A 17,967-nucleotide genomic window follows, 5' to 3' on the forward strand; every position below is an offset into this window, starting at 1 on the left:
TACTGTCAGCTTGTAATGACAACTATTTCAAGATTCTGTTATGTCCCATCAGACCATGCTACTAATTTTTTCTTTCACTATCTTCTGCTGCTATTGGTATGGGATAGAGTTTCATAAAAAGCAGTTTATGTGACTTTACTTTTAGTATGCGCTCAAAGTCTTTAATCATCAAAGGTTTTACAGAAAAAAATATCTATATGTTTAATTAGTAATAATATTAGGCCTGATGTCTCATATAATGATTTGTAGATCTTGGTTAACTATATTTGCTATGCCTTCCTCTTTAACTTTCTCATTAGAATCACATAGAGAATTCTCTGTACTATTGCACTTTACTATTTCAGCAATCAATGATATTTTATCATTACTCAGAGCAGTCACATTAAAATGTAATGTCACTTTTATGTGATGTATCCTATGATAAAATGTTATTAAACCCTCTTTAAAATCATATATAACAATATCTTATGATTACCAGTAGAGCCCTATAATTATTGTTACAGTTAACCTTGGTACTAACAACAATGGGTATTCGAAGGTGTATTCTGATAGACTAAATTTCACTAATAACTTGGTATAGATTTGTTTCCCTGTCACCCCTGCTAATTTTATCTCATGTACAGACAGTTTAGGGAGCACATACAACATGTTGTGCTGTTCTAAGAAGTACTGGTGTACAACACAGGTTTCAGTATCATAATTCACAACAATGGTCATCAAAACTCAGTTGCTCCAATATTTTGTCTTAAAGTTATGCTCAACATTGCTGTAGGTTTAAAATTCATCTGATTTAACTATGCCTCATGAACAATGATAGATTTTATATTATTACATTCACACCACATATCAGGTAATATACCGTTGAAAGCCTTCAAGAAAATCATGGTGTGTGCATCACCAGATAAAGTTACCGAGCGAGGTGGTGCAGTGGTTAGCACACTGGACTTGCATTCGGGAGGATGATGGTTCAATCTCGCGTCCGGCGGTAATGATTTAGGTTTTGCGTGATTTCCCTAAATTGCTCCAGGCAAATGCCGGGATGGTTCCCTTGAAAGGGCACGGCCGACTTCCTTCCCCATCCTTCCCTAATCCGATGAGACCGATAACCTCACAGTTTGGCCTCTTTCCCCAGAACAACGTAACCCAACCCAACCCAACCAGGTAAGGAATACTTTAAAAATTTGTCATTCAGTTCCCTACATAATACAGTGGAAAAATCATTATCTGTATTTGACTGTGACTTATCTTTAATTAAATCAATGCTGCAGTTCTTTCTTACCTCTTAATATAGTTGGAATTCAGCATGCCATTTTTCATCTGTGTGTACTGTTTGTCTCTTCTGAAATCTTTTGAATTCTCATTGGCAATGAATTATAGACTGAATCTGCTGAAGATTCTTATATTCTAGTTTCTGTATTCTGGGTTCTAAATCATTAAACATCAACATAATTGTATCTACATGTTTAGTTGTTTCTTTCTGTTAACTAGGTTTTGTTGCTAAAAGTTAAAAGTTTCTCTCCTCTTAAGAAAATCATCCTACATTCCATATAAATAGCTCAATTTGCTGTCTATTTTATTTTCTAGTATCTGCAGCCATTTTATATCTCTGCCACGTGATTGGAACCCATATCTAACCTTCGTTGTAAGCCGTTTATCCTCCCATTTATTTGCAATGTAAAATCAGTCGGATGTTTTCTTTTCCACAGTTAAAAATGTATTATTCATTCAAGCTTCAAAGTTCATGACCTTGCTATCCATGTGTCTGAATTTGTTTTCAAATAATATAAACCATTCACTATATTATTGAGAGAACCTTCCATTTATCAGCAAAACCTGTTCAAGTACCACATGCATAAACCCCTCCATCATCATGCTCTCCTCTATAAATGACATTATTGTCTCTTTGACCACTATCATTGTGGAACTACAGACATACCATAAATTATAGTATTTACTCGATGATAAGAAAAATATGTTCCCCACACTGGCTCTTTCTGCAGTTAATTCTGGATTCAAAACAAAGAACAGTGTTAACTTCAAAAAGTTCATAAATAATATGTCTGAGTTGCTGGATAATTCTTAATTACAGCTGGTGTACAGTAACTGCTGCTAAACGGGGCTTGTGTAGTGGAGACGAGTGCATCTGTTAGGAACCCAAACATGCTGTACTGCACTTTCTCTGACACTGCCAACTGCAGCTGATACATTCACTGACTGTGGTGACAGATGAATGCAGCCACCAGCATCAGGTCTTCTTAATGTCAGTTACTCTTCTTGTGGAGGTATTGTGGCTCAGAAAATTTCAATAAGTTGTAGCAGCTCCCACTTGTGGGAATCAGACCATTCAACACTGATTCATTACTCACTACATGTTGATGTGACAGCTCATTGATTCTTATTGTTTCACATAGCAACCCCATATTGACTGGTGTTGTCAAGCTCAATTCACTAATTTTTGATACAAAATATCCTCCATGTTTGACAACAACACTTTTCTAAATCATCTTAATTTACTTTATGATTGACTGTCTTCACTTACTGTGACTGCCCTGGATTGTGAGCAACTTTGTATTTTTGTGTACACTGACATCTGATAGTGCCTCACTGTGAGTGTACCACCCCAGAAAATTTCTCCATAATCAATGTAAATTCTTCATCTCATCTGCAGAAAGCAAATTTCATATACATCAATAGCAGTATCCAGTTGCAATGCTGCTGCCAAACCAATTATTGTCCTCTTCCAATTGAAATTTAAGCAGTGAAATTAGTCCTTTTGTGATACTGTAGTTTGACTCTTTGCTAGGATTGTATATTGGGTCACCACTTGCAGAGTTTAAGGCAATGAAATACGTCTTCTTCCAGTTGGTCCCTGGTACTGGTCATACAACAATCCTGCAAATGCTTAAACAATGCTCTTGCAATGTTTTCCAAGCTACTGATAGGCAACCTGTGTACTGATTGATGAGTTGGTTTATTATGAATACATTAAATTATAAACCTTTAGAATATCTGTTTGACAACTTGGATACATTTTCCCAGATCAGTCAATGTCAAATCTAAACTAACTGAACGTTTTACAATGAATCTCCATTATCTATAAAAGCTATCTGGTACTTTGAAGGCTTCACTTCCCTGTATAAACTTTTTTGTATGAAGAGACTGATTTCCGCTGTACCATGTGGTAGGCCTACTCTTTCTACTGTTTTCTATACTGTTGTTATAAGTAGTTAAGGTACAAGCTCTGAAAAACTGTTATATGTAAAAGTTCAATTCTTATTCTCACTTAATGCATGTAGCCATGACAGTCAGATTTATTTAGTGTCTTTTGCATTATCTATGATACCCAAACACCTAAATCATTGTGACTGCTTTATTTGATGATAATAGGAAAGTACAGAGATAGAGATAATCACAGCAAACCCTAAATAGTTTCTGAAATAAGTAAAGATGTTTTCCTTTTGGACTTATATGTCTAGATCTCCAAAATTTAATTAGTCTCACATTCCTTATTTAGCTTTGTCTGTTTGATTCTTATATGAATATCAAGATCCTCTGTTTCTACTCAATTTAACTTAAATTTTACAGTGAACAGTATATAGAAAGTGAGCAATGTGTTTAACTGACAAAGCAACTTTTGTTTCCTTCACAGTATACCAACGGCGTCAGCTGCTGCAGGTACACCATCACAGCCTCAACCTCAACCAAATGCAGGCTCATTGCCTCAACAATATATGGTGTTTACCCCAATGGTAATATCTTCAAGTTCAATGCCAGCAGGTTCAATTCCATGGACCGGAGCCCTTCCTTTCCAATCACCAACACAACCTCTACCCAATATACAAACAGCCACTCCTGTCCAAGCACCAACGCAAGTACTCACACAGCAACTTCCTGCTGTGCCTGCTTGGCCCCCTCCCCCATCCCAGCCACCCACACAACCAGCTCCTTTGTCTCCATCACCCACACAACCTTTACCAGCACCAACACAAGTTCCCCCACAGCAGCCTCCTACAGCTGTACAAGCTCCTGCAGATGGTGGGTTACAACCTCCAACCACATCATCTCCTGCAGCTGGTGTGCCCTCTTCTCCAACACAACCACCTTCTGAACCTGTCACTAGGATTTCTCCTGTTGAAGCACAGGTTCGTATTAACAAATGTGGAACAGTGTAAGTTGCATTAATCTCAAAGTTTGTAAGAGATTTCATTTTATTTATTTATTCACCCTTGAAATTAAATTTTTTTGTATCAGTTTCATGATGTATGGAGTGATAGTTCTGGAGCATGTATGAAGAATGTAATGCCATCATAAATGAGGGCAGTCAAGTAATTACCTTACAATTTGCAACCTTTGGCTTCCTAAATAATATATTCAGGATTGAAACTTCCTGGAAGATTAAAACTGTGTGCCCGACCGAGACTCGAACTCTGGACCTTTGCCTTTCGCGGGCAAGTGCTCTACCATCTGAGCTACCAAAGCACTACTCACGCCCGGTACTCACAGCTTTACTTCTGCCAGTACCTCATCTCCTACCATCCAAACTTTACAGAAGCTCTCCTGCGATGGTAGAACACTTGCCCGCGAAAGGCAAAGGTCCCGAGTTCGAGTCTATGTCGGGCACACAGTTTTAATCTCCCAGAAAGTTTCATATCAGTGCACACTCCACCGCAGAGTGAAAATCTCATTCTGGAAACATCCCCCAGGCTGTGGCTAAGCCATGTCTCCGCAATATCCTTTCTTTCAGGAGTGCTAGTTCTGCAAGGTTCGCAGGAGAGTTTCTGTAAAGTTTGGAAGGTATGAGACGAGGTACTGGCAGAAGTAAAGCTGTGAGTACCGGGCGTGAGTTGTGCTTCGGTAGCTCAGATGGTAGAGCACTTGCCCGTGAAAGGCAAAGGTCCCGAGTTCGAGTCTCGGTCGGGCACACAGTTTTAATCTGCCAGGAAGTTTCATATCAGCGCACACTCCACTGCACAGTGAAAATCTCATTCTGGATATTCAGGATTAGTGTAACTTTTAAACTGGTAAACTTCCAATAAAGGAAAATTAAAACAGGTGATTGTAAATTTGCTTCTATTGCTTGGCTGCCTATGTCATGAAAATGGTCGAGACATTAACTAGACACATAATATCCCATTGACAGCTTCATTCCATCCATTTTCCTGTTACCTGTAATTAAAAAATTACAGATTTTTGTCACAGTAATGGATGTCCTTTGTCCCTGATAATGATACAGTTCTATAAAGAGAGAATTTCATTGAAAAAGTATTGTAACAATCTCAAGTGCAATTAGTCACACCTGATAACTACAGTGTAGTTGAGACTGCATCTGACAGCTTTTTGCCAGCTTTCAGTTGTGAAGTGAAAATGATTCTATATGAAAACAATAGCATTTAATAAAGCTCTGGTAACACTGAGGTGTATCATAGAGATGTTTACAAAATTATTTTAGTGATTGGTTGAGGTAGGTGCACACAGCAGTAAGGTTCAACCCTCTGCAGCAGTTAGTCCACTTTTTAAGCCATCCTGACTATAATTTTGACCACATGTGTAAAATGCTAGATCCACAGAATGTTATCATAAGTATATTATTCTTTTTATTTTTACAGCTTATGAATATGATCTCTCTAAAAAAAATAATTTTCATAACTTGTAGTTAATCAGATCTGAAGATGATCGTTAAATGTGATTAAGTGCAACCAAGACTATTACAGTAAATATTTTTAAAACTTTTTGCACGGGTGCAGCATCTCTATTTGTGCTGTGTCATCCATTCAGCAAACAAATTCCTACATTGAGAAAGTCATAGTATAGTAAAATAATCCAAATGTGTGGGAAGCTATTGTTGAAGCCAACAACATTGAGTGGTATAGGATACTCAACAGCTGAGTGATCTAGTAAACCACTGTCCACATTTCTGTGGTGGTTATTAATATGACTGGAAAATATGTTCATGGTTACATGTATTTAGAATAGTGAGCACTGGTTACAACCAAGTAATTTAGTTACTTACACATATGATGTTCTCATTAAGAGGGTAATAAATACCAACAGCAGGGCTGCAATAGAAGCTGATGCCTGGATCTCACAGAAGGCAAAGAATACCTCTGAAAAGGAATGAAAAAGTTTGGTCTGGACACAAACAATCAAAAAATAATAAATAGTGGGTCTGAACAGTGCCCAGGTTGTTAACAATACCAAAATCATGTAGCAAAAGATGAAAATTGAATAAAGTCAGAAACTTTGTAGTTTACCCATCTCTTAATAGTCTATCAAGAAAATATAGTAGACTTCATAAGTAAAAATAATTTATACTGGGGAGAAAATAGGCCAGCAATTTGTCACTGAACACCAGTCATATTAACTAGAATTTTTTGGCTTATGATGGCATGAGTTCTTGAAGTTTGTGTAACCAGACTTAGTAAATCAAAGCAATGATTACCAAAGCAGGCCAGTACCTGCCTTGGATTGCCTTAACAGTTATGACTTAATAATTGTCTAACAACTTTTAGCATTGACTTGATTATGGCACAAAAGCCTAACTCTGAATAGAACAAAAAATAAATATAATAACACACAGTCTAAAGGTGGTTTACTCTTTTAAAAGCATTTAACATAATTTTCTCTCACTCTCTTCATGTTTTAGATCCCATTGTCATGAAGTACTGAAAACACATTTAGGGAAAATGTTGTTTTGGCCATCCATAACACTGATGATTCACAACATTTCTTCTCAAATAGTATAATTTCATGGAACCTGGCAGAAAAAAAAACTGTTACTGAAAGGTGTCTGTGAAATGGCCCCCTTTCATTCAGTAAACTGACAATATTGTCATTATCGATTAGAGGTGTTTTTGTCTCTGACTTAAGAGAAACTATTACTGAAACTGGGAACTATTCTTATGCAACAAATTTGTTATATGATTAACAAAAAGTCAAATTTGCATTTTATCTACCTGTAAATGTAAGAGTGAAAGGAATATAAAATGGGAACACAATTTTTCACATCCAGTTTGAAGATACTAAGTTATCTGGATAAATAAGTATTGAACAACAAATTATCTTTGACTGGACGTAAAAATAGTGATAAGTCAAGTAAACGGGTGTAAGGAACTTAACTCAATGAAGTTTTTTGATAGTTCCCTTTTAACATGTGTGCTGATTACCATTCTGTGTGTTATAACCTATAATCACAATAATTGCGTGGATATCCACACTCTCTCTTAGAAACAATAGCAGATCACATGATTACAACTCAGTCTCTCGTATTCGACTGCCGTGCCGTGACATGCGGCCGGCGCCGCTCCTAGCTAGGTGGCGCTCCCGCACTCAGCCGATTTGCGGAGCGCCTCTATCGCCGTTTGTGCGTACTGTCGTGGCGGTACTGTTAAATGTCGTGGCACTATCACAACACTTTTCCCCCCTTGAAAAAAAAAAAGCACTCACTTCCTTGGAGACATGGACAGTGCGGAGACATTCATGGCCTCTTGTGGGGCCCCGAGGAGATCCCGCACAGAGACACGAGAGTATGGTCGAAAATGTCCAGGACAGAAGCTCGTGCGAGGAACGTGCCTCCTGGATGAGATGATGGGTGAAAACTCCGGAGCAGCATCCATAGGTGTCATTGACCTGGGAGTGTGCTCCAGCGAGATGGGTCCCGGAGAAGGTGGCGTCGCGACTGGGGCCGGTTCCGGAGTACTCGGAAGCGGCAGCGACGGCGGCTGCATCAACACAGATGGTAGATCGGCAGCAGTGACAGGACTGGCGTCTCGGGCTGGTGAAGGTGAAGGATGGGGCGGTGGCACCGGCGTGGCCACCACTCGTGGGCGCATCTGGTCGTAATGGCGAACAACCGTGGCGTCGGGGCCCATTGGCAATCGCGACAATGCATCAGCGTTGGCGTGCTGAGCCATGGAGCGATAGTGAATCTCATAATGAAAACGAGACAAGTATAAGGCCCAACGTTGCAGGCGGTGAGCTGCCTTATCCGGAAGTGACGCTGAGGGGTTGAACAGAGAGACCAGCGGTTTGTGCTCGATGATGAGGTGAAACTTAGAACCATACAAAAAAACGCTGAACTTTTTTAGAGCATAAATGATAGCGAGCGCCTCCTTTTCGATTTGAGAGTAACGCCGTTGCGGCTCGTTGAGGGTCTTGGAAGCATAGGCGATGGGTCGTTCCGACCCATCCTCATACCAATGGGCGAGAACAGCCCCTAGGCCATACTGTGACGCGTCAGTCGTCAGAACCAAATGCTGACTCAGACGGAATGTGGCAAGACAAGGCGCCGACTGCAAATGAGCCTTCAGGCGGACAAAAGCCTGCTCAAACCCGTCGGACCAACAGAAGGGGACGTTTTTGTGTAACAGCTGATGCAGAGGATAAGCTACCGCCGCTGCGGATGGAATGAATTTGTGATAGTAAGCAATCTTGCCTAGAAACGCCTGAAGTTCTTTGACCGTAGACGGCTGGGGTAGAGCATTAAAGGCCGCAACGTGCTGACGGAGAGGACGTATACCCTCACGGGACAAGTGGAAACCAAGATACTCAATGGAGGGTTGGAAGAACTGCGACTTGTCCAGATTGCACCTAAACCCAGCCGAATGCAAAACCCGAAACAGTGAACATAAATTACGAAGGTGCTCCTCAGTGGAGGCTCCCGTGACAACAATGTCATCCAGATAGTTTATGCAACCGGGAACGGAAGCCGTGAGCTGTTCCAAAAACCGCTGAAAAATGGCCGGTGCGCTAGCGACGCCAAATGGTAATCACTGGTACTGATACAGCCCACAAGGAGTGTTGATAACGAGAAATTCCTTGGAAGGAGCGTCCAACGGCAACTGATGGTACGCCTCCGATAAGTCAAGTTTGGAAAAGAACTGGCCCCCAGCGAGCTTGGTAAACAACTCCTCAGGACGGGAAAGAGGATAAGTGTCAATGAGGCTCTGAGCGTTGACAATGGCTTTAAAGTCACCACACAATCGCAGACACCCATTTGGTTTAGAAACCACCACGATCGGCGATGCCCATTCGCTGGAGGTAACTGGAAGGAGAATCCCTGAAGCTGTTAACCTGTCTAGCTCAGCCTTGACAGGTGCACCCAACGCCACCGGAATAGGGCGTGCCCAGAAAAACTTAGGGCGAGCCGTAGGTTTAAGAGTAATGTGGCCTGCAAAATGCTTGGCACAACCCAGACCAGCAGAGAACACGGACGAAAATTCAGAACACAATCCATCCAGCTGTTGATACGGAATATCCTCAGATATGAGGTGCACATCATCATCAATGGAGAACCCGAACAACTGGAAAGCATCATAACAGGTTTTCAGTGCCCGCATGATCCACCACATAAAACGTGAGGGGCCGAACAACAGACTTGTAGGCAGTGGAAGCATCAAACTGGCCCATGATAGGAATTTTCTGTTGATTATAAGTCCTCAGATTTCGCGTAACTGGAGACAAAGGAGGGGAGCCCAACGCCAAATACGTGCGAGAATTAATGAGAGTTACTGCAGAGCCAGTGTCCACTTGCATGCGGATGTCTTTATTCAGAACACGAACAGTAACAAATAACTTATTTGTTTGAGAAAGCACACAGTGAACATCCATGTCCGACGCCTCGTCCTCGTCGACAGGAACTTTATGGGACTGACACACAGAAGCAATGTGGCCTTTTTTCCTACATGAAAACGTTTTGGACACGCTGCCCTGTCATGCTGTACGAAACAATGGGGGCAAGAAGGAAGTGCGAAACGAACTGGCTTCTGTGGTTGCTGGTTTCGCTGCGAGCGTTGCGGCCCAACGTGACGTTGTTGACGCGAGTGGACCGCCGCCACATCGTCGTTCTCCTGTGAAACAGGCAAATTGCCCGTGTCGAGAGTTGACTGTACAGAGCCTACATCACACCACGCCTCGATTTGCGCGCCAGCAGCGTGAGACACTTCAAAAGGATTGAGCGATGCTTAGAACTTCCGACAATGACGGGTTTGGCAGCTGGAGGGCACGTTGCCGAACTTCTTTATCAGGAGCAAGCCATAGAATAGCATCCCTAACCATTGAGTCAGCATAAGACTCGTGATGTGTGTCTGTGACAAACTGACATTTCCTACTCAGACCGTGTAGTTCCGCCGCCCAAGCCCGGTAAGATTGATGGGGCTGTTTACAACACCGGTAGAACGCCACGCGGGAGGCAACAACGTGGGTGTTTTTTTGATAATAGGCAGACAATAAGTCACACATTTCTTGGAAGGACAGGGAGGCGGGTTCCCGCAGAGGGGCTAACTGAGATAGCAGCTGATAGACTCGAGGGGAAATCCAAGATAGAAATATGGACTTACACATAGGAGCGTCGACAACGCCGAAAGCCAAGAAGTGTTGCGCAAACGCTTCTCATAATCCTCCCAGTCTTCAGCGGCCTCGTCGTAAGCAGGGAATGGAGGCAAGGAAGAGGAAGACAGACAATGAGTAAGCGACATCCACAACGCCTGAATCGCTGCCGTCAGCTGTGTTTGTTGATCAATGAGCGCTTGCTTAAGCTGTTCCATGTCTGCCCTGTCACGAACACGTAAATCCACAACGCAGTGAAAATATCCTGACCTCGTCGCCAAAAAGTGTTATAACCTTTAATCACAATAATTGCGTGGATATTCACACTCTCTCTTAGAAACAATAGCAGATCACACGATTACAACTCAGTCTCTTGTATTCGACTGCCATGCCGTGACATGCGGCCGGCGCCGTTCGTAGCTAGGTGGCGCTCCCACGCTCAGCCGATTTGCGGAGTGCCTCTATCGCCGTTTGTGCGTACTGTCGTGGCGGCACTGTTAAATGTCGTGGCACTATCACAACACTGTGAATGTTTATTTTCCTGATGTCTTAGAAATGATTTTAAACATATGAAAATAATACATGTGATGTTCATTCTAACTTATGACCCTCACAGCTTTGTGTCACAACATAGAATTCAATGGATTACTTTTACAGACAAAATGTAATAGAGATTTTAAATCTGTATTCATGCTGGTTAGAACCTAATAAATCTTCATAATTTTAAGTAATTTGTGTGTATGAAGACATGTGCAGAAAATCGTGCTAACACTAAAATGTAAAAGCTTAAAGGTAAGTGCTGTTATGTGTTGCTGGGTACAGGAACTGTCAAATTTGACATTGGTCTCACTCCTAAACATCACATTAGGGTATTGGTGTCACCCCTGGATATCACATTAGGATATTTAGGGGTGAGACCAGTGTCAATTTTGATAGTTGCTGTACCCAGCAACAGATGGCAACACATATCTCTAAGTTTTTACATTTGAGGGTTTTTCCATACAAGTCTTCATATTAATAAAATACATATTTTTAAATTATTGCTAATATTATTAAATCTTACCTCTGGTTGGAAAGTCATATGTCTCCTATATGTTCCTTAAGTAACATGAGGTATGCATCCATTTTATCATTCCACATGTAGAGTTTGTCATTCAGATGATTATTATTACTTTAAAAATACATTTTTTTCAAATTTTTTTGTTTATTTCAACATTACCATCCAAGGTGACAGCAACAAGAGCTCCAGAGGCTCCCCAACCAAGTCCCACAGATAGAGTTGCAGCTGCCTGTGAGTATATTTGCTGATAGATATTATGACTCTATTTAAAAAAAAAAAAAAAAAATGTGTATCTCATAATTGCACACCTTCTTGGGTGACACTGGACCATGTTTTACCTGCTGTGTGAATTGAACCATTTCACACAGCTAGAATTTTTTTTCTTATTTGGGGTAGTTTTATAAAAGTGGATGCTCATCAGTTCATAGTCAACTAGTAATATGATACTTCTGAAAACAGTTATTGTCTAAGGAAAAAATGATATCTTAGAAAAACTTTGAGTCTCCTGGAAACTGATGGTAAGAATTTTTGTTTTTTGGGAAGATGTGGTATGGGGCAGAGGGACAGAGGACCAAGGGGGAGGACTGATATACTTTGAGTCAGCAAACATTTCTTTGTTTCTGGAGAAGAGAGGTTTTTGATCTGCCAGTATAGTAAAATATGGTTACAGTGTGTCCAAATGAAAAGCTGTTTCCAAGAGTAATGTATTGTTCAGTTTTCATTTATGATGCCACTTCTTTTCTGTAATTGTATAAATCTGAATATTTCTGTGTAGGATTTAAACAATGAGGTATATTTAGAACATATTTTATGTTTTTTCTAGTTTTATTACATCTCTTGTACAATGTATCATCTTGAACTTTGTTAGTTTTTTACCATCCTCACTTTTCTCCCTGAGGAAGATGTAGTAGCTTTGAAAGCTAAGATAGTATAAGAGAGTATATTGTACTGTTATGTGTGCCTATTAGCAATAGTGGAGATTCCCCTCCTTGTAATTTTATAGCAGCTAATGTTTCATAAAATACCAGAAAGTATGTACTGCATTTTTTAGAATGAAGTAAGATTAATTTTATATATCTGAGAAATTTCAATAGTTATCATTTGCAGTACTAGTCATACGTTTTGTTCAGTGAATTTAGCCAGTAAAACATACTTGATGGTATGTTAATTTAGTTTGTGCTAACTTAGCCCCTATCTTTGTAAAATAATTTTTTTTTGTTTATGAGTGTCCTCAACTGTGAAGTGACAGTTAGTGACTCCATGACTGAAAGTCATCCATCATATTTTGTGTTCAAAAAGAGAAAAAATTTAAAATGACACAATATTATATTCCTTTTGGCCCTTAATTTGTACAAAAGTAAACTGTAACCCCAAATAGATAAATTCCTCAGCAATTCCCAAATTGTGACACATGTCTTAGTGATATGCCTAGAAAAGCTGTTGTAGTAGTGAGTAGCTGTTATCAAAATTAGCCACACACATCATGTGACAATATCTTGCTTGATCTAAATTTTGAGCTGGGTACTTTGTTGTTAAGGAAGAACATATTTTATTTTATATTAGGAGACTGTTATGCAGTCCGCAGCTCGTGGTCTAGTGGCTAGCATTGCTGCCTTTGGAGCACAGGGTCCCTGGTTAATATTTTATTTCATATTAGGAGACTGTTATGCAGTCCACAGCTCATAGTCTAGTGGTTAGCATTGCTGCCTTTGGATCACAGGGTCCCAGATTCGATCGCCAGCCAGATTGGGGATTTTCTCTGACCGGGGACTGGGTGTTTGTGTTGTCCTCATTATTTCATCCTCATCCTCACCATTTGAGACAGTGGCTAGATTGGATTGTGGAAAAATTGAGACTTTGTGCAGGCGCTGATGACCATACTGTTGAGCGCCCCACAAACTGAACTGTTATGCAGATACTGGAAGCCTACTGCTGTAATTACAGTTTATATTATTTGTAGCACATGAAATGTTTCATTTTGGACTACTGTAAGTTATATCTGAGGTTCCATTTATCCAGCACCACAACAGCAGGTGCAACCTCCTTCACTGGCTGATGCACCACCTCCGCCACCCCCGCCAACTCAAGCACCAGTTGAACCACGTCCTTCAACATCCAAGGTTTGTATTAACAAGTGTGAAACATTGCAAATTTCATTAATCTCATAGTTTATAAGGGATTTTATTTAATTTATTGTTCTGCATCTGAAATTTAATTTTTTACGTAGTAAAGTCATAATAGATGAAGTAACAGTTCATGGGTATTTGCTTGATACATATGAGAAGAATGTAGTGCCATTATATCTGACGGAATTCACCTCATTGTCAATAAGTTGCTTGTAATTTGTTTCTGAAACAGTATTTTCAAGGGCAGTATAAAATTTTCATCTGATAAACTTAAAGTAAAGAACAACAAAAGCAGAAGATTGGAAGATATTTAAAAAGGTAAATTACCTATTTCCTATTAATTTAGAAATATAAAATTCACTCATATGTATCAAAGGAAAATTGCATCAAGAAAACTAATAATTTATGAGTCTGAATTGATGCCTGCTATTTATCTTCTGAAGTAACAATGTACAGTAATACCAACAGGCAAAAAATGTAAGATGGATACACTAGCTAAATATGCCGGTTAATAGTTCCCTTGTTGGACAGGAGAGAGATATGTGTTGGCAAAGACTAAAGTGGAGGGGCAGTTTACTCAGCCCCCATGATGTGAGTCCGACCTAGAGTGAGGATGAGACGAGATGCGAAGCCTCAGAAAGAGTAGGCCAGAGATGCTACATTAAAGAGGACTGAGCCAGTTATGTGGAACAGACATTTCTGAATATACAGAATTTGAACCTACTGGCTTAGAACAGGTATATTGATGAAATGTCTGTGCTCTCAACTAATGGTGAAGAATAAGTTCTCCATTTCCTGTAAGAACTTAACTTCTTTTTCCACCTCAAATTCACCTGGTCCTCTTCCAAATCCATAGCAACCTTCCTTGATGCTTACCTTCAACTTACTGATACCCATTATAATGTCATTTCATTCACCTATCCTAGTACCTTTTTGGCATGACCAAGTTTCAGTACTAGTCTTATACCCTAGAGTATCTACATTTGGAAAAAGTGAAGAAGGGCAGCTGAATTAATTGTACTTAGCATTAAGATATTGAGGTTTTGATTATAATCTCCCAGGCTGCTGCTGCTTCTTCTCAGACAAGTTTGTAAAAATAGGTTCTGGTAGCAGCTTTATGTTTGATGTCTGCCTTTACATAAGCAGTCTTGGCCATGATGCCATTTTTCTTATCAGATGCTTTAATTCCAGATTCTGATACACTTTCAAAATTGATTGGAATATTCACATACATTAGTGATGACAATAGTTTACATAGAGATCGTTGATACACATCAGCTTCTTAGCATCCGAGACAACCAAGTCCGTCATCTGCATTGATACATCAAAGACCTCATAGAAGCTCCAAATTCAGACTGGAATTGTTATTCTGGCTTCGGTTTAAACACATTGGAGACAGGTTAGCACCCTTACAAAAACCAGAAAAATGTGAAACATACAGATTGAGAATAATGCTTATAGCCTATATTGGTAATTGTTTGTGAGAATATGGATTAGATTAGATTAGATTAGATTAATACTAGTTCCATGGATCATGAATATGATATTTTGTAATGATGTGGAATGAGTCATATTTTCCAATACATGACATAATTCAGTTAATTTAACAACATATAATATAATATAATATAACAACTTTTTTAATTTTTTTTAATAATTTTTTTTGTTTTTTTTCTTTTTTTTCTTAATTTATATCTAAAAATTCCTCTATGGAGTAGAAGGAGTTGTCATTCAGAAATTCTTTTAATTTCTTCTTAAATACTTGTTGGTTATCTGTCAGACTTTTGATACTATTTGGTAAGTGACCAAAGACTTTAGTGGCTGTATAATTCACCCCTTTCTGTGCCAAAGTTAGATTTAATCTTGAATAGTGAAGATCATCCTTTCTCCTAGTATTGTAGTTGTGCACACTGCTATTACTTTTGAATTGGGTTTGGTTCTTAATAACAAATTTCATAAGAGAGTATATATACTGAGAAGCTACTGTGAATATCCCTAGATCCTAAATAAATGTCTGCAGGATGATCTTGTGTGGACTCCAGCTATTATTCTGATTACACGCTTTTGTGCAACAAATACTTCATGATTTACATTATCAAAAGCCTTTGAGAGATCACAAAAAAACTCAGTGGGTGGTGTTCAGTTATTCAGATCATTCAAAATTTGATTGGTGAAAGCATATATAGCATTTTCTGTTGAAAAGCCTTTCTGGAAACCAAACTGACATTTTGTTAGTACTTCATTTTTACAGATATGTGAAGCTACTCTTGAATACATTACTTTCTCAAAAATTTTGGATAGAGCTGTTAGAAGGGAGAGTGGACAGTAATTGTTGACATCAAATCTAGCCCCTTTTTTATGCAAAGGTATAACAATAGCATATTTCAGTCTATCATGGAAAATGCCCTGTTCCAGAGAGCTATTACACAGGTACCTGAGAATCTTACTTATCTGTTGAGAACAAGCTTTTAGTATTTTGCTGGAAGTGCCATGAATTCCATGTGAGTTTTTACTTTTAAGCAAGTTTATTATTTTCCTAATTTTAGAGGGAGAAGTGGGTGAGATTTCAATTGTATCAAATTGCATAGGTATGGCCTCTTCCATTAACTGCCTCGCATCTTCTAATGAACACCTGGATCCTGTTATGTCCACAACATTTAGAAAAAGATTATTAAAAATATTTTCAACTTCTGACTTTTTCTTCGTAAAGTTTTCATTCAATTTGATGGTAATACTGTCTTCCTGTGCTCTTGGTTGACCTGTTTCTCTTTTAATAATATTCCAAATTGGAGTTCTGTATACTGTTGACAGTGGTATACTTAATCTAAGTTAGACATATCTCCACTATGATTGTCAAACAGATGTTTTACAGTTTTGTGTTTTTCTGTGAATAGATTCATCTGTTGTTGTTCTATATCAGGATTCATAAATAATTAAAGTAATTTTGGTCTGAACAGTGTTGTGAATCAACTATCAATTCAAAATTACATAGCAATTTTTGTATTTCAGATATGACTAGTTTATATTTGCAATACAACTGACAAAAATTAGAAAGCATTTCAGTGTGTCTGTCTCCTAAGTTGTCAGATGAGACAAAGTACCAGAAGGTAATTTAATTAATGATTTATCATTATTGAAAAATTTGTAATTTTCGTTTTTTGGTTTGTTATTGAAGTTAACATGGCTATTTCTATTATGTTTATGCTAAAAGGTTTCTTTACATGTAATAGGCATTTTTTCTGTTTCAAAATTTATGTTTTCTTGCTAACTGTGTAGTTGCAAATATGGTTGTAAGCCTATATTGAAGATAATTTTTGATAAGCTGTAAAATCCATATTTTGTTTCTTGCACATAAAACTTATATGGTGCCTACAGATGTTATATGTTGATATATTGTATGAACAGTTTGAACAGATTAAGTAGTAAGACCTGTATCTCCTCAAGATTGTAAAGGTGAACTTGAAAGCTTAAGTAAATCTCCTGATACCATATCTGTAATGTTATAATAACCCTTTAGAATACCATTCATATTCCACTATGGATTCTAGCAATTTAGTCCAGTAGGGACTTTAAAACTTTATGTTTTAATTACGTCCTGTAGCATGGCCCCTGTTGATCTTCAGCTGTTGGCATGTAGTCTGCTACTGTGGACTGTCAGTCGTTCTTGCTCCCTTGTACACTTCACCAGTAACTTAGCACTCGAGTTCTTTGCTGCTACGTTCCAACTACCATTCATTAGTACACTTGTCTATTGTCCACAATAGTTCCTTTATCACTTGCGTGTGAATACTTTACAATTCCATTTCAACACTGCTGGTTTTTATAAAGTTCATACACGCCCAAACTTTGCTATTGTTTATCCCGCCCGGTGAACCAATTGCGGCATGGTGGGGTTTGAAATTCTGTGTGCTGTGCAGGCTGCAAATTATAAATTCACCTATCTCAGAATGTAGTCTGCTCGATGTCTCTTCACTTGGCAACGTAGATACTTACAAGATGATGTAAAAGCAGTGTTGATAAAAAAAACACCATCTAATATCTACAATTACTGGGGCTGTGCAACTCTAGTAATGAAATATAGTTCTGTAGACAAAACTGCCAATAAAAAAATGAATTGGCTTCTGGAAAATAAAGCCCGAAATTTTCACACAAAAATGTTTATTTGTTTTTACAATCAAAGAAATGATACTATTCAGTCCACATTTAAACTATTGGTTATTTTCACAAGTTTACACTCATTTTTCACGCACAGCAGCTAGAAACCTGCCAAAATCTGATGCAAGTTAAACAACGTTTTTACAGTCATTAATTCCACCAATAACATGAGTTATTACTTTCGGTCCTTCTGGTGGGTTTCAAAAAAGAAATTGCTCGCCAAAAATGCTCAGTGGTTGAATTCTGAAACATGCCACATGGATAATATGAAGGCCAAATTTTCACATGTAAATATCATTCCAA

General features: G+C 38.7%; 1 protein-coding gene across 1 annotated transcript in view; it reads left to right on the forward strand.

Annotated features, from left to right (window-relative positions):
- The first annotated feature begins 803 nt into the window (after positions 1-803).
- Positions 804-17,967, forward strand: part of LOC126335903 (uncharacterized) — a 388,142-nt gene continuing 370,978 nt past the window's right edge. Inside the window, exons 1-4 of the mRNA XM_049999375.1 lie at positions 804-850; positions 3,650-4,142; positions 11,551-11,614; positions 13,403-13,503. Coding sequence (XP_049855332.1) covers positions 804-850; positions 3,650-4,142; positions 11,551-11,614; positions 13,403-13,503 — 705 coding nt within the window. The remainder of the gene's footprint in view (positions 851-3,649; positions 4,143-11,550; positions 11,615-13,402; positions 13,504-17,967) is intronic.

This window comes from Schistocerca gregaria, chromosome 2, assembly GCF_023897955.1.
Source record: "Schistocerca gregaria isolate iqSchGreg1 chromosome 2, iqSchGreg1.2, whole genome shotgun sequence".
Classification (NCBI taxonomy): domain Eukaryota; kingdom Metazoa; phylum Arthropoda; class Insecta; order Orthoptera; family Acrididae; genus Schistocerca; species Schistocerca gregaria.